The sequence below is a fragment of the Cephus cinctus genome, unplaced genomic scaffold (assembly GCF_000341935.2).
Source record: "Cephus cinctus unplaced genomic scaffold, Ccin1 Ccin1_scaffold0168, whole genome shotgun sequence".
NCBI classification, from domain to species: Eukaryota; Metazoa; Arthropoda; class Insecta; order Hymenoptera; family Cephidae; genus Cephus; species Cephus cinctus.
Window position 1 is genome coordinate 3,718,280 of NW_014332892.1, and position 15,466 is coordinate 3,733,745.

At 37.8% G+C, this 15,466-nt stretch overlaps 4 protein-coding genes across 8 annotated transcripts; 1 reads left to right on the top strand and 3 right to left on the bottom strand.

Moving 5' to 3' along the window:
• Nucleotides 1-776: 776 nt before the first annotated feature.
• Nucleotides 777-5,272, bottom strand: LOC107264222 (cell division cycle protein 27 homolog). Of its 2 annotated transcripts, none has more exons than XM_015732242.2 (13): nucleotides 5,100-5,272; nucleotides 4,383-4,458; nucleotides 4,172-4,319; nucleotides 3,708-4,085; nucleotides 3,350-3,638; nucleotides 3,053-3,241; nucleotides 2,724-2,967; nucleotides 2,470-2,650; nucleotides 2,166-2,391; nucleotides 1,964-2,091; nucleotides 1,558-1,879; nucleotides 1,329-1,476; nucleotides 777-1,249 (listed from the first exon to the last, which is right to left on the bottom strand). In XM_015732242.2, the coding sequence occupies exons 1-13, from the start codon at nucleotides 5,121-5,123 to the stop codon at nucleotides 1,128-1,130; spliced, it is 2,475 nt and encodes an 824-aa protein (XP_015587728.1). In that variant the 5' UTR covers nucleotides 5,124-5,272; the 3' UTR covers nucleotides 777-1,127. The 2 variants fall into 2 exon arrangements, with proteins under 2 accessions (XP_015587728.1, XP_015587727.1); XM_015732241.2 differs by having other exon boundaries at nucleotides 3,323-3,638.
• A 228-nt stretch (nucleotides 5,273-5,500) lies between these two features.
• On the bottom strand, nucleotides 5,501-7,858 carry LOC107264054 (zinc finger CCCH domain-containing protein 15 homolog). The gene is made up of 7 exons (XM_015731914.2): nucleotides 7,674-7,858; nucleotides 7,261-7,468; nucleotides 6,945-7,186; nucleotides 6,670-6,873; nucleotides 6,431-6,605; nucleotides 6,150-6,350; nucleotides 5,501-6,072 (listed from the first exon to the last, which is right to left on the bottom strand). Exons 1-7 carry the CDS (start codon nucleotides 7,740-7,742, stop codon nucleotides 5,960-5,962), a joined length of 1,212 nt encoding a protein of 403 aa, XP_015587400.1. The 5' UTR covers nucleotides 7,743-7,858; the 3' UTR covers nucleotides 5,501-5,959.
• Nucleotides 7,859-7,991: 133 nt separating this feature from the next.
• Nucleotides 7,992-10,551, top strand: LOC107264053 (eukaryotic translation initiation factor 3 subunit E). Of its 2 annotated transcripts, none has more exons than XM_015731911.2 (9): nucleotides 7,992-8,175; nucleotides 8,248-8,364; nucleotides 8,422-8,583; nucleotides 8,651-8,773; nucleotides 8,839-9,071; nucleotides 9,147-9,264; nucleotides 9,325-9,536; nucleotides 9,606-9,843; nucleotides 10,297-10,551. In XM_015731911.2, exons 1-9 carry the CDS (start codon nucleotides 8,086-8,088, stop codon nucleotides 10,324-10,326), a joined length of 1,323 nt encoding a protein of 440 aa, XP_015587397.1. In that variant the 5' UTR covers nucleotides 7,992-8,085; the 3' UTR covers nucleotides 10,327-10,551. The 2 variants fall into 2 exon arrangements, with proteins under 2 accessions (XP_015587397.1, XP_015587398.1); XM_015731912.2 differs by having other exon boundaries at nucleotides 7,993-8,175; nucleotides 9,606-9,869.
• On the bottom strand, nucleotides 10,521-15,402 carry LOC107264051 (probable RNA helicase armi). 3 transcript variants are annotated; one of them, XM_015731907.2, is made up of 7 exons: nucleotides 15,226-15,402; nucleotides 14,863-15,122; nucleotides 13,911-14,783; nucleotides 12,946-13,828; nucleotides 11,431-12,869; nucleotides 11,115-11,360; nucleotides 10,521-11,054 (listed from the first exon to the last, which is right to left on the bottom strand). In XM_015731907.2, the coding sequence occupies exons 3-7, from the start codon at nucleotides 14,748-14,750 to the stop codon at nucleotides 10,683-10,685; spliced, it is 3,780 nt and encodes a 1,259-aa protein (XP_015587393.1). In that variant the 5' UTR covers nucleotides 14,751-14,783; nucleotides 14,863-15,122; nucleotides 15,226-15,402; the 3' UTR covers nucleotides 10,521-10,682. The 3 variants fall into 3 exon arrangements, with proteins under 3 accessions (XP_015587393.1, XP_015587394.1, XP_015587392.1); XM_015731908.2 differs by having other exon boundaries at nucleotides 11,431-12,413; nucleotides 12,555-12,869; nucleotides 13,911-15,122; XM_015731906.2 differs by having other exon boundaries at nucleotides 13,911-15,122.
• Nucleotides 15,403-15,466: the final 64 nt, after the last annotated feature.

Sequence of the window (15,466 nt, forward strand, 5' to 3'; positions counted from 1 at the left end):
TATTAAATTCGAATCCGCATAACACAGCAAGAGTAAAGGTAATTTCCTATCGTTGTTACGCTACTTAGATCCTAAATTTCTAGATCTCTATTTACGATTCTTTGACACCGAGTCTCTGTGTTCTTGGTGTCAACTAAATTCTAGATCTCTTTTTTTCCCTCTGTGAATAACACGACGTTCGGTCGAGCTTCAACGCAACTTCTGAATTGTCAACTTTAAAATCTTGTGTCCGTTCCTGATTTGATTCGTGAAACTTTCCTCGACCGTTCTTGCTTGTCAATTGATAACTGACGATACGATTTGGATAGATCTTTCAATAAAATAATCACGAGAGGACTCATTTCTAAAATTGAGGATCTAGAGAATCAAGACTAGTGCTTGACGTAATTGCACGATCGTCTTGTGGCCGTTTGTATTCAAAATTGCAATTGCGTCATGGACTAGTTTACGGCAGTAAACGAAAGCATTATTTTTTTCAACCACTTTGCTGGATATACTCGGTCATATTCTTAAGTAATTAATTAATCAATTAATCTGCTCGTTACTCGTCACGTTTACACTCACGCTCGATACTCCATGTATGTTTTTATGTATGTAAGTATGCATGTGTACAACTAAAGCCTCTGTATGTAGTATCATTTTTTTCATACAACTTCTATTCCTAATTTTTTGCTCTAAATCAATGAAAGATCAAAGAATTGGAAAGTTGCATGAAAATAATGATCGTGTAATTAGAGCTCAATAGGAAGGAACAAACGAATACAAAAGACGTGAAATGAATTTGTAAAAAATATACAGAAAGACACCCAGTAATGTACAGATGAAGAAAATGTAGCTCCACGAATATAATATTGTATATATATATATACGTGTCTGCGTGTGTATTTTTGCGTGTCAGTGCCACCTCATTTAGAGTTCAAGAGTCAGGAAACGGGTCCACGACAGATTAATATCCTTCCTTCGTTAAGACCAGGCCTTCATGCGTCGATAGGATGAACGTGCACGTCCTTTTCAATCTCCAATTCACTTCTACTTCTTCGTGCAGACTTCCGCCCCGCCGTATATCATCCTGCGAATTACATTCACAATGACGTAGCATGACTTTTGCTACGTTTCAACGAAAGACTTCATAAGCTGTCATCGCTGTCATCCGCATGTGCCTCTACTGTCACGTTGCCAGCTTGACCACTAGCTTCGCCACTAGTCTCGGCCTCCTGTTCCGTTGAACTGTTATGTGCTTGTTGTTCATCTGCAAGATTTTGTTATGAAGAAAAGTTTAAGGTCAGAGAGTAATATCTCTTAAAGGAAAGACTTGAATTTAATTTTACCGGTCGGTGTTCCCGGTGATTCATCGTCACCCTGGCCAGGACTGAGTATAGCTTCTTTTATTTGACTGTTCACACCTTTTGGATCGAGATCCGTGGCCCAGCTGAAGTACATCAATGCCAAGTGCGTATTGCCTAATTTTTTATGTACCTGTTCAAAAATATTCGTATAAAGAAAACATTCGGGTACTTGTCCTACTTATTTAAGAACCAATAATCAAACGACTGTCACCTTTCCTATCGAATAATAGACTAGAGACTCTTTGGGTACAATGTTCTTCAACTCCTGGAATTCTCGAAGTGCTTCAGCGTGGCGTCCGATGGAGAAATTAATGCTAGCACGGTGAAACTTGCACAGTGTGTTGTTTGGGTCATTGGCTAGTGCTGCGTTTAGCGTTCTCAGGGCTTGATCAGTCTTCTTCAGGGCGTGCTGTACCACGCCTATGTGGCACATGATAGCTGAGTTCTGGGGATTTATTTGAAGAGCGCGTTTGAAGTGTAACTCGGCTAGGTTGTATTGTTCCTGCTTGGAAAATATCGTGCCTAATCCAAACCTGTTGAACATAATTAGAGAAACCAATATTAAATGATATTCGACGTCTGTCAATATTCTATGAATTAGTTATAAAAATGCGTACCAAGCATTGTAATGCCTGGAATCAAGCCTGATTGCATTTCTGAAAGCAGTTATTGCCTTGTCGAGTTCCTCCGTCATAACGTACTCGTGTCCAAGGAGTGTATAAGCATATGGGAAATTTGGATCTACCTGAAAGTACAAGAATTATGGTGTAAATATACGAATTCATTTGAACATGTTAAATTGGTGAATCGTTAAAATACTTGTATAGCTCGCTGAAAGAATTTAATGGCAGTCTCGTGCTCTGTTTGGGCTGAGAAGAGATTTCCAGTGGCGCACCAGGCTGCTGGAGAATTACGATCCTCAGATACCAATTCTTGGGCGAGCGTTGACAATTGTACTTCTGCGTGAAGATGCCACAGGACTGTACTGTATATTTCCATTAGTTCGGTTCTCTGTGGTTCTAGCTGCCTCACTTCGGCAAAGTAACTAAATCATACAATTTGGTTTATGACCAAGATACAAAAATGATGAAAGAAAGCGAGGCTTGAAAAAAGAATATAATACCTAGCAGCCTTTTTGTAATCTATCATCTCAAAATGCGCTTTGGCTAGCATCGATAATACCCATCCTGTATGATAATGATGAGCTGGCAAAATGCTTAATATCTCGACAGCTTGAGTACAATTAAATTGACTTAGATGTTGATAGGCTGTGCCTAATTCTCGCAATAATGACATTAACCCCTCTGAAATTAAATCCCAATCTTAGTGTTACCATCCAATTAACAATGTCCTCAGAACATACAATTGCCTACTCACCTGCACATTGTTTCTGTAGCATTAGGGCACACTGTGAAGCATTACTCTGATTTAGCGCGTTTGTACTGGTTATCACTTTATCAGAAGTGATTGTTTCGCTCTTCTCCTTCTCGTTTCTATTCCTCTCATTTAACTCATTAAAATTTGTCTTATTCAAATTAGTCTTTGACAGTCTTGCTTTGGTCTTTCGCGACGGAGACTTGGGCGTAGCGAATTTATTTCTATTTGGCGACTTATTATTTTCCTAGAATCAATTGATCAAATTATGTAACCAATCGTTGATAACTCCTAATATAATTATTTTTGGATAATAAAATTATCATACTTACTTTGACCGAATAGCTATTACTAAAAAGTCTGGACGATCGCCTGACATTCGGCCCTTGAAGCGTCGGTGGGGTTGGCGTCGGTGTGGTTGGTGTCACAGTCACAATATTAGCCGTGTTACTTGTATTCCCAGACTGCGAGAAGACAGGTTTACCCTGCTGCAACGGTGTTTCCTTTCTTGACATAAATTGCTAAAAAATACAGTTTTAACGTCTCGCATTCAGGAATGGCTGGCATAAAAAATCCAGCCGTCTTTCTACAATCTTACTAACCCCAACATGGGCTCTTAAACTGCTCACTCGCTTGGCCAAACTCTTCTGATCATTCGCCTCGGTGAGTGTTGCGTGAGAAGGTAGCACAGTTGGCTCAGGAGTATTGCTGTCTAATGGTAGAATGCCAAAACTAGGAGTGAGAGGGCTCATAGAGTTGCTGAACATACTCCGATAACGTGGTGGTTTTCCTCGTGGCGATACTGATGAACAATTGTAGTGTGTCGGCTGTGCTAGAGGACTTTCATCTATTGATGGATGTAATCGGCTACCAGGAGGTATTCCACCATTTTGTATTGTTGGCTGGCCAGGTGTATTGCTAAGAGGAATGAGTAATATAAATAATGTATCAAGAAGAATAGAGATAGAAATCATTCAAAGTACCTACACGTTATTGCCATTTGGGGTGGCAGTGTTATTGTTAGTTGGTCCAATAATATCTGGCTCGGCAACATAATTTAAAATTGGTGTTGTACCATGACACATGGCAAAGCTATCCAATTTCTCGAGATGAAAGGTCTTCACGGGATCTACCTTTTCTCCGACATTACACAGTTCCTCGAAGGAATGCCAAAGAAATGGATTCATTTTTAGGGCCAACTTGTGTGCCTCGCTACCTTTCGCCGTTCTCATCATTTTATAATATATCTTTGCTATTATTTGGAGCGAGAAACAGGCCTGATCACCAAATTGTGTCACTATTTCATCTAGACTTTTTAACTGCTTATAATATCCACCTATTATAGCAGCTTCCGCTTCTGCGTATCTGAGTGAAACAAATAATTCACTAATGTTATCTGATTTTAAGCGATCCAGTTTCGGTATAAGAAGTTAACTTTCGTCTGTCCTTACTTTTCAAGATCGTAGCAACACTTGGCCAAGAGAAATCTACATTGAGAGGAGCTAGGTGCCTTTTTGGAAAGTAATGCATGAGCTTGCCTGATACGTCCAGAACGATAGTAACACGTTGCAAGAAGAAATAAGGTATCCTCTGTATCCACTGCGAATAATAAAAAAAGCATAATATTATATCTCTTTTTAAAATTCAATAGATAAAACTTACCTTCGGCAAATAATCTTTCAGCTAAGAAAATTGCATCTGGATAAGCATAGTGATTTAAACAATGCCATATGGCTGCCTGTGAAATAAATATAACACCTTGAAACTGTAAGAAATATCATATACTATATACTTCATGCATATATATTTCAGAATCCATTGATCTATTAATACCCAATAAAAACCAGATGACTGAAATCTTAGTAAATGGGAATCCTAATCATAAAATCAGCCCTAGTAAGTGTAAGAATAGGGGAAAAATTCCATACTCCGCAACATCAAACCTATCACTTCTAGTTTTATAAACTTATTGTACTTGTACCATAGAATCACAAGACTAATTGAATGTAATAACCGATCTGGATTTAAATATTATTAAGAGTTTATGGCAGAGTAATAATTCAGGAAAAGCCATTCCTTTAAGCTTAAGATTATTTATAGCCATATCATAGTCATGTAAAGCACCATGGAAGCATCTTCTCAAAAAAAAGTAGCTCCTCTATACTATATGGATTCCAGAGTTGCTGGAAATTTCTATCACGATAAAAAAAAACTGTTCCCAATGTATCGATCAAAGTCACATATCACTGATTTCGATATTACATAAATTTAATAGTAAATGGACGAGATAGCTGAGATGTCAATATTGGCGATTCTAGATGCGCCCCGATTGATAGCGGTATGTCACTCGCGTATCTGACAGAAGTTTGGTCGTTTTACCTGGACTGGCTCCTGCACGATCATCGTTCACACCGCGGGTTCGCGCATAAAAATTCCTTGGTAATTATTTCCGATTAATTTAACGGTGAAAACCCAGATTTTAACGACTGCTTCATATAAAAATTTCTCAAGAGTCCATCTTTACTCCGTCTCTTTTGAAGTGAACAACTGACTTCACAGGGAGGCTAGCCAACTGCTGGATGAGGAACACCCTAGGAAATGGGAAATTACACTAGACAGGGGAAAATTATCCTTAAAATATTTCATTCGACTGCATTCGACGAACAGAGGTTTAAATAGTTTATTTTTTATAGTTTAAATAGTTTTCATTTTTATTTTATCCAGTAAAATTGCAGAGGGGAATAAAAAACATTTGGATCATACACGAGATTAGTGCGCCCTTTGGAGTGTCTTCCATTAAAAGGTTTATCTATAAAAGACAAGTAGTTAAGGAACTGATACAGATAGGACATTTGTTAGAAACGGATAATACAATAATCATTCAGTATCATAAGATTCTGATCTGATAATTATTTTTTCACCACATACTGTATTGCATATTCTTTATTCTTCCCATTCTTATGTATCCCTATAGATTTCAGAACTTTAAGTTGTGATGTTATCTTTTTCTCTGTCTACTTTAGTATCATGTTAAACCCAGAGAAGGATATTCAACATAATTATGAAAATCATGTTTCAATAAGGTTATTTGCGTTCAGCACCATTTGAACAAAACCAGAATTCCAAGTTTTTCGCTTTCGTGGGTATGGCTACGTTAAGAATATAGGCAGTATACGGCAAAGGAATATGAAGAGGGAAAATAAGATAATCAGAGGAGCAACTTTAACGGGACCTCTGGATCACTCCTCTAAGTCCAGGTCCCCTAGTTCTTCCTCAAGACCCTCCAGGTCGTCTTCCGTGAAGAGGTTCTCGTTGATTGCTAAAGCAGTTGCACCTTCGCCTACTACGGTTACTGTTTTTGAAAAAAAATATCATATTAAATACTTCAGTCATATCTAATATTAATTTATGTACATTAAGAATTCTTACCAGAGGTTTCGCCATTAGTTTGAGGAGTTGCTTGACTCTTTAGTCGATCGTCCTTGGCGACAGTTATTCCTGACGTATCTGCTTCTTCAGCCTCCAGTGCAAGTCTATCCATATCCAATTCGCGATATTCAAAACCTTCACTATCCTCATCTTCTTCTCGGACGTACGAAATAATAGCTTCATCACCATCGTCATCAACTCCTAGGGTTAGAGTAAAAAACATGTTGTATAGCTAGCCTGTGGATAGTGTATAATTTTGAGACTACTATATTAGTATATACCATCTCCTGTTGCAAGTTCTGGATTAAAGAAGAACATTTCTCGGCCAGAAATTCCGACCTGGCGACCAGCTTTGTAATCACTTCGTTTCTTCTCTTCATCCTTAATGGCTTGTTCTTTCTTCTCCTTCAATTTCCTCTTCTTCCACGCCAGGAAACTCTCGAGCGTTATCTTGGTCTGAACAAAAGTAGTTTTAATATTAGTCTGCATACGTTTTATGAGGGTTTTAAGATAATCATACTTGATTAGGACCAAGATTGGCTCTCTCTCGTTCAATTAGATCCTCAAGAGATATTTCGTCCTTCTTATCTTCCTTTTTCTTGTCTTTTTTCAGCTCAAATCCTGGTGGCAATGCATGTCTGTAAATACATTTTTGTCCTGATGGACATTCCCAAAACCAACCATACTTTGACTTTTCTACAGCTTCTAAAAAGTGTTTACAGATCTGCAAAGAAGGGATAGAATCATTGGAGTCATTTATATTGATTAATATTGCAGAACAGTTGAAGGTCTTACGATATCCGTAGTTGGCCTGTTGCCACCAGCAGCATGTTTCTTTTCGACAACCTCCTTGAGCTTATCTTCATCCCACTTATCCATAGTATCAGCTTCTTTATCGTCATCACGCATATCACAGTAGAGAGATCGTTTCTCAGCCTTTCTCTCTATACTCAAGTCATGAGAAAATTTGCACTTGTCTCCTTTGGTGCATTGACCCTGCTTGAAAAATGCACATACCACAGACTTAGGATCAGTACCTGAAGGAAATCATTGAAGTTAAATTTGACTTTCTGATTTATATAAAAAAAATATAATTTTAAATACCCCAGACCTTTTTCAATTTTTTGTGTTTGAACAGGCTTAAATATAAGAGCCAATTCTTTCTGCTCCTTCAGCTTCTTTTCTTTTTCAAGTTTCTTTGCATTAGGATCATCAATTTTACGAGGATTGAGACCACCTGATTTCACCTGCTTTTCTACCTGCTGTATAAACTTCTGTTGCTTGGCTCCCTTTTTGTTCTTAATTCCAAATGTTTTATCCTGTACAACAATAAATATGATAAGTATAAGCATTACATGGACAGACAGCGGGGAAACTTAGTAAAAATTCTGAATAGAGTATAGTGCATTAAACACTTTTGAAAAAGAGGAACTTTGGAATTATTCAATCGGAGTAGTGACGAACATGTGGAGATGAAAAAAGCGAGTGGCTAGTGAAACATATTTGATAAAATATGAAACGTACCTCTATAACCTTCTCCTTCTTCTTCTGTTCGGTTTTCTTACTAGGAGCAGGTGCTTTTTTCGGCGGCATCTTGCCGTTTTTAATTCTTTGAAGAACCTATCAAATTATGAGGAATCTTAAAAAGAAAATTCTGGCATGAAAGCAGCCGAACGGCAATGTACAGCGACCATCGCTCGTGAGATCAGAAAAGTTTCTGAAAATATCACTGGCACCCAGTGTATACACAGTCAACTCTAACTATCTTCATACCGCTAAAAAATCCCTAATATTTCAGGGATTTTGCACCAGACACACTGGGCTGGCATGGTGTTGCTCAGCATTTTCACACCATTAAGGAGACTACGGTCTTTTTCATCCTTGACAATTGTGTGGTTAACATTAAGGTCTACAAAGATCAGTTTGCCGGGTAATTATGGCGAAATTCGATTTAACTTCACGTATAGGACAGTATCTTGATCGGCATTTGGTCTTCCCTCTTCTTGAATTTCTTTCAGCCAAAGAGGTATGATAATACTTTTAATCTGTCAATGGTATTCCATGTGGTATTTGGTTATGATGCCATACTCCATTCCAGATTTATGATGAGACTGAACTTCTGCAAGCTAAACTTGACATCCTCAGCAAGACTAACATGATTGATTATGCTATCGACATCAGGAAATTGTTATATCCTGATTTGGAAGTCACTGAGGTAAGTAATCTGGTAGTTACATTGTGATTCGTTGACTAACATGTTGCTCCCTTCTAGGAATTGAAGACTCGTCGTGCTCGCGTAGTGCAGGAGCTTCAGGAGTTGCAAGAAAATGTTTCAGCTATTGTGTCTGTTATGAACAATGAGGAACACATGAAAGCTATGGAGAAAGCTAGAGATTTCAAAGCCCTGAATAACTATCTGACTCAGGAGTCCGAAGTAAGTGTAATTTCATAAAACAGTCATTTTATTACTTTACGCTGTGTTAATCTTAAAATTTCTTTAGTTCAGGGTAGAAATGATGGACAACTTTGTCAAGCTTGCTAAATATCGTTATGAGTGTGGTAACTACTCTGTCTCCACATCGTACCTGTATTTCTACATGCTTGTTATGCCACCCACTGACAAGGTATGTAGTACACATATATTAACTTTATTTGACAATTGTTATGCAGTTATTAATGTCTCTTCTAGAATTATTTAAATGTCCTCTGGGGAAAATTGGCATCTGAGATTCTTGCACAAAATTGGGAGACTGCTCTAGATGACGTTAACAAACTCAGAGAATATATTGACAGCAATATCATTGGAAACTCTCTCCAAGTATTGCAACAGCGTACCTGGCTGATTCACTGGAGTTTATTCGTATTCTTCAATCATGTTAAAGGACGAGATCTTATTATCGAGATGTTCCTCTACCGACCGCAGTAAGTTTTTTTGCTTAATCACCAGAAATCCTTAAACTTCACTTTGTAATCTTCGAATGAATAATTCTGTCACAGTTACCTCAATGCCATTCAAACAATGTGCCCCCACATTCTTCGTTATCTGGCAGCAGCAGTTATCGTCAACCGTTCCAGACGTGCCACTCTCAAGGATCTTGTTAAAGTTATTCAACAAGTAAGCAAATCACACGAAAGTGTTTTAATAATTTTAATATTAAATATATGACCTCTTTAGGAATCCTACACGTACCGTGACCCAATCACTGAATTTTTGGAACATTTATACGTGAACTTTGACTTCGATGGTGCACGACAAAAGTTACAAGAGTGTCAGACCGTAGTGTTTAATGACTTCTTCCTGATCGCGTTACTCAATGAGTTCGTAGAGAATGCAAGATTGATGATCTTTGAAACCTTCTGCAGAATTCACCAATGTATTAGTATTGGGTGAGTCAAATATTCCTGCCTGTAAGTACCAAAAAGAATCAAAATATATTTATTCCTATAACTTTACAGAATGCTCGCGGAAAAACTGAACATGAAAGCTGACGTAGCAGAGTGCTGGATTGTGAACTTGATTCGTAACGCCAGGTTGGATGCGAAGATCGACAGCAAATTGGGTCACGTCGTCATGGGTGGACAACCAGCATCGCCGTACCAGCAGCTTGTAGAGAAAATTGAGACACTGAGTGTACGAAGCGAAGCACTAGAAACCCTGATCGAAAGAAAAGTTAAAACTAAGAATCAGGACCCAGTAAGTATAGTGTGGAACTAACAGAGGTCAGTATCACTCACAATGTCTCCTTTTTATACACATAATGTTACAACGTTAACGCTTGACTGGAAAATGTTTCACCGTAAAATTTTCATTAAACGAACGTAATCAAATATTTCTGGAGATTCGCTCCTACGTTAAGATAATATAGCGTGAGTAGGCGTCTTTTATCTTTCCAGTTAAGCTTCTTAGAATATCGGTTCGCAATGTCTGTTATAATCAAGCTCAACGAATATCATCTTTGATATTCGTAATGCTCCTGTAACATACATATATTAGTTAGTATTGTCTGTGCATTGTGCTCTTTCGTTTGCAGGTATAATCTTTGGATTTAGATTAACAACGATTTGATCTTTTTATTTGCATCGTGTATCTAAACGCAGTGATTTTATTGGACATTTGTTACGTTAGGTAATAATCTGTTCTTTTCAGAATCAACCATCCTGGAGCTTGGACTTATAGAACCAAGTGCGTGGCGTTCTTGAAAATGAGATAATACTAATTAAGAGCAAGGAAAATATTTCACAATGTTATGATGAAAATTCTACGACTTACCACTCCCGGTAGAATGATGTTGTCTGCTCGAGAGAACAGAAGTAATATGGAAACTGTAACGTCATGTAACGTGGAAAGGAAGATCAATGAAAACACTGTGGTCTTAATAAACCGTTGTATTTTTCACGTGGATTTCAAATTGTACTGTACTTTTATTTGTATTTTATTCTCTAAACATTCAATAAGGTAAAAATATTTTATAGATAAGATCAAGTGCTGTTCAGTTTCATTTTTTTTTTCAATTCAAATAAGGAATCTCCTGTTTACTCGCAAAGGTCGTCGTCACTTTCGTTAAGAGCATTTGTCCAGGCTGAAGATAAAAATTCGCAGCCCGTGTAGCCGCCGTGTTCTATGCAGTAAATTAAAACGCTACGCCAATAAGGATCCTTAGATAGGAGGTCAGGATTTCCAAGAATAATCAGAAGAGCTCGAGCACGCGTTATAGCGACGTTCAGTCGTCTTGGCGATGCTATAAATCCAATTGCATGTTTTATATCCTCAGGGACAAGATTACTTGTGGATCTCACTGTGGACAGGATTATAACGTTGCGTTCTTGACCTTGGAATTCTTCAACACTCCCTACTTTTGGTAATACCAGATCCAATTCAAACAATAGTTCTCGAATTTGACGCACCTGTGACAAATTTGTTGAGTTAACAAAATTAAAATTAATTTATAATTTGGAATTCATTACCTGTTTTTGATACGGCGTTATTATTCCAATGTCACTAGCTCCAAGACCGTGATTATACAATCTCAAAAGGTAAAGATAAACCTGGGTAGCTTCTTCAGGATTGTACCAACTGGGACTGTCAGTGTCCTGATAATTTTCTCCTCTGACACCATGAAACACTATAGCCGGTGGTACTCCAGTTCTCTCTGGTAATTCATTAGCTAATGATTTTAAGAGATCCACTTCTTTGCTTCTCTTCGAAGATATCTGGATTAAAGTTTTTATAATGAATCTAAATGATACAAAGAACAATAATCCGTGAAATTGTCACTCTTACCTGTGCCCTGAGTTCAGAATCATAGAATAAAGAATTTGGTAATTCCAGTATCTCTGACAAACTGCGATAATTCATCACGAGCTTTGTAACGAGTCTAGGATCGTATCCTGTATCGAAACTCTCAGGATCCTTCTGATAAGGGAATCTGTGAAGTAATCTCGAAAGAAAAGATTCACCATAGCCGTAATATTCGGCCAATTTATTTTGAATAACTGGACCCAATTGCATTGGATCACCAGCAAGAACCACTTGACCATGACTGGAGTGTATGAAATTCAAAGGAACCATAATTTCTGGTTCAGTAGCCTGTCCAGCTTCATCAACCAGAACGTGAGAGAAATGTCCACGTGGGAATCCCATGTTATAAAGTATCCCTAGGCTTATACACGTACCCACAGTAATTCGATGTCTCCCAAGAACACTGCTGGTGCAATTGAGTCTAGGACCCTCGCCACAGTATTCGACTGTTGCACGAGATCTTTCAGCAGCCAGTTCAGCTGTTGCGCAGTATGGCAACAACTTCTCAGGAATAGATTCATCATACAGACAGTGATGAGCAACCAGCCGCACCAAGTCACCTGGTTTCAGGACTCCGCTGTCTAATAATCTCTCAGCTATAAGATTAGCAGAACTATTCGATGGGGTAGCAATGAGGAATCTACTCTCAGGAAGAATTGCATAAATCTGCAGCGCAGTTTCACAGAGTGTTATAGTTTTTCCAGTACCGGGTGGTCCAAAAATTACATATGGCAAAGGACGTGCTACTCCTTTTATTATATTTCTCACGGCCTCTTTTTGATAATAATTTAATTTCTTATTAAACCATATCAATTTACGCTTCTTAAACTGTGACACATAGGAATTTATTTCCTTGCTATGAGAATCCTTAATGTCAACTGGATCCGATCCATTATCAGACGTCATAATTATACTCTTCGAAGAATCATCATTCGGTGACACTGATTTATCCAGGTATTTCTTTTCTACAAAAGATATTGATGTTTGTAATGAATTAGTAGCTCGCTCTATTGGTTTGGCATTAAAGAGCCTTTCGGCTACTGATATTCTTGGTGGTGATCTAACAGCATTATCTGAGGAATCACTAATTGATGTTATACTCGTACTGGAACAAATTGATGAAGTTGATTGACTTCTTTCATGTCTGCATCGAATTCTCTTTGGTTTGTCCTCTATCTCGTTCTCTTCCAAATCTACCTGTGGTGCCTTCTGAGCGATTCTGTTTGGAAATAAGAATTCTGGCCCGAGATGCGTCACTGCCAAATTGACAGCCATATGACAACGTGTCAATGACGTCATAGAACAACTAAATGTCACATAACAGTCAGCTCCGTTATATTCGTCATGAAATTTTGGATTAAACTTTAAGAGGATTTCAGAACTATTTACTTTATGAATGCATCCCTCGTACTTTAGCTCTCCTGTTTTATCGTAACAATAAAATATATAGCGTATTCAAATTAACGCAATTTAATCAAATAAAATAATTGTCGTTACCTCCTGATGAATCCCATTTAAAAGATATTATCGCTTTATCGCCGATTAGAAGCGAGGGCCTTTTTTCAGCCAGACCAGGAACTTTCAACGCCAGAAATTCACCACAGTGTCTCATTACGACAGAATTCATGTCGTATTTTTGTAAATCAATCCTCTGGCCAACTTCTTCTAGGTATAACAAAGCATGGAAGCGCTCTCTATAATTCTCAAAAGTCAGACCGTTCAATAGACATGGTACAGCATCACCTACAGCAATTTGCCGATCCATTTGTGATTGTCTTTCATTGAGTGGACCCAACACAGCATTCCAGATTTTTTGTGGTATTTTAAAAATCCCATTCCTCACGGTTATGAACGCTGCAGGTTTTATTGGTCTGATACCACAAATGTACATGTTTTGATCTATTTCATTCTGCCTCGCCAATCTATTAAAGCTCTCAAACTTTTGTCCAGTGTTTCTGTTTCCACAATTTTTAGCACGAACGCTTATGCGAAATACTCTACCAATTTTGAAACCCCTGAAGCTGAAGATGAAGAGCTCCTCCGATAGGCCCATGAATCTCGCCTTACATCTAAACTTATATGATATTTTTTCTAGAGGATTTAATGTACTGACTGTGCTCACTGTTGGCGATATTAGAGACAGTTGAGATTGTGCTTTCTTCGACATAAAACAACCTCTATATAAAATGTGAGGAATTCTTCCTGTGTTCTCTATTAACACTTCCAGATCTTGCTCTTCGTTTACTTGCAAGTCAAATGTCAAATTGCTTGTAATTATTATACCACGTTTATCTTTGAGAATAGCATCTAAGTCCTGGACATTATGACTACAGAGCAAAGGCTCATTTTGTTGTGTCGTTACAGGTTCTCTTTGAGCCACCTACAACAAAGGATTAAATGATTTTATGAGATTACATAACTACAATTCAATACTTGCATAGGAGGAATTTATTAACTTTTACCTGGACCAAAGGAACGACAGTCAATGATCTCCAGGTACAGATTCCTTGATCACTTTCAATACTGTCACTGACAACTTTGTCACCAATACAGGGAACATAGCCAGGCTCACAAGATATTTTGTTGAATATAATACTGTTGTCAATTTTACCAATTCCTATGGTTGTACTATAGGCTGTCACATGGCCGACAACTAATTTTGTTCTCAGCGGATTAATCCTGTCCACTTCTAAAACTTCACCACCGAGGTCCGTAGAACGTTCGTCCACTTCAACCAGTGATTCTAACATTAACCAGTCTCCAACAATTGGAACGAATTCCGAAGCCACTTTATCCAGATGTACAGTGATATTTATTGGTTCGATGAACATTGTTCTGCCTTCACGTTTTGTTACTTTACCGACCACACTTCGCTTTAATGTCTCTACTTTTACTACCTTGTGATCAAGTGCATCTTTTACTTGGATTTCTCTATCACTCGGTTGATCATCCCATGTTTCATTTGTTAAAGAAATAATCTTTCGAATTTTTTGTTCTTCATTTTGATGTCTTTGGAAAGCCAAGTAGTGCACTGTATCCCCCACTTCAAGATTAGAGACAGTGATGTTAACGGTCTCGCATATGTAATGATCATCTATAATAACATATTCCCCTGTAATGGTAGTGACCCTCCCATTTTTATAAAAAAATCCTTCTTGATTTTCATTTTCCAATCTTTGGTTTTCTAAAGATTTTGTATCGTCCGCACTTTCAATGCGCGATATGATCTCATTTATATCTGGTTCTGTAGACTTTCCATAGCCCAGAACATATTGTGCAGCACTTGCTATAAAAGACAGCATCTTTGTTAATTCCTATGACTTTGGTCCAAATACCTGTACCAAAACATGAAATATATGTTTCTGTATTTGCTTTTTCTCCTTGTAGAGCTAGTGACTGCAGGATGATCTATACCGATCAATTGGCTGATATCTCCACTCAGTTGTCTTTAGAAACTCCAATTCCTTTCGTAAAAACTGTACACGTTTTAGATGTAATTCTCGTACCAATCTTTTCTGCTGTTTTTGTACCTGCAATTCTGATTTCATATGACTCAGTATTTTTGATGTTTGTGTGCCACTGGAACTTAACTCTGAGTCTTGAGACTCGCTCTGCCCTGGTGAAGCTAAAGTATTGGGTGACAGCGTAGACGAATTCATAGCTTTACAATCGCTCTAAGAAAATGCATAAATATTATCAGCAAAACTGTTTCAGACTATTTATTCAATGTGCTTTCGATTCACTAACAGGATTCTTCATAATAAATATCAATCTTACCAATAATCAATAATAAGATAAAGCATTGCCAAGTACTATTGCTGCCAAAAATTGTGACAACGAGCAATACTTCTTTTCTTTTTCATAACAGTATACTACTTAACGTTATATATCCATATAAAATTCTACTGTCCGTTAACCATGCCACGATAACCACCATTTGCAAACAGAACGGTTTCGAACCTGAGAGCGACTGTTGGCGACTGTCGCCGACCGTTGCGCAAAACACGCAAAATTGAAT

What these genes read in the sequence shown, in the direction of transcription:
- LOC107264222 (XM_015732241.2), bottom strand. Translation starts at nt 5,123, where the DNA reads ATGATCGTGCAGGAGCCAGTCCAG. An exon ending in TCGTGCAGGAGCCAGTCCAG is followed by an intron (nt 4,459 to 5,099) that starts GTAAAACGACCA and finishes TTTATTTCACAG; the next exon opens with GCAGCCATATGGCATTGTTT. An exon ending in ACCCCAAATGGCAATAACGT is followed by an intron (nt 3,639 to 3,707) that starts GTAGGTACTTTG and finishes CATTCCTCTTAG; the next exon opens with CAATACACCTGGCCAGCCAA.
- LOC107264054 (XM_015731914.2), bottom strand. Translation starts at nt 7,742, where the DNA reads ATGCCGCCGAAAAAAGCACCTGCTCCTAGTAAGAAAACCGAACAGAAG. An exon ending in AGAAGGAGAAGGTTATAGAG is followed by an intron (nt 7,469 to 7,673) that starts GTACGTTTCATA and finishes ATTGTTGTACAG; the next exon opens with GATAAAACATTTGGAATTAA. An exon ending in AACTAATGGCGAAACCTCTG is followed by an intron (nt 6,073 to 6,149) that starts GTAAGAATTCTT and finishes TTTCAAAAACAG; the next exon opens with TAACCGTAGTAGGCGAAGGT.
- LOC107264053 (XM_015731911.2), top strand. Translation starts at nt 8,086, where the DNA reads ATGGCGAAATTCGATTTAACTTCACGTATAGGACAGTATCTTGATCGG. An exon ending in ATCTGACTCAGGAGTCCGAA is followed by an intron (nt 8,584 to 8,650) that starts GTAAGTGTAATT and finishes AAATTTCTTTAG; the next exon opens with TTCAGGGTAGAAATGATGGA. An exon ending in TTATGCCACCCACTGACAAG is followed by an intron (nt 8,774 to 8,838) that starts GTATGTAGTACA and finishes TGTCTCTTCTAG; the next exon opens with AATTATTTAAATGTCCTCTG.
- LOC107264051 (XM_015731907.2), bottom strand. Translation starts at nt 14,750, where the DNA reads ATGCTGTCTTTTATAGCAAGTGCTGCACAATATGTTCTGGGCTATGGA. An exon ending in ATTCTGAACTCAGGGCACAG is followed by an intron (nt 11,361 to 11,430) that starts GTAAGAGTGACA and finishes ACTTTAATCCAG; the next exon opens with ATATCTTCGAAGAGAAGCAA. An exon ending in TAACGCCGTATCAAAAACAG is followed by an intron (nt 11,055 to 11,114) that starts GTAATGAATTCC and finishes AATTTGTCACAG; the next exon opens with GTGCGTCAAATTCGAGAACT.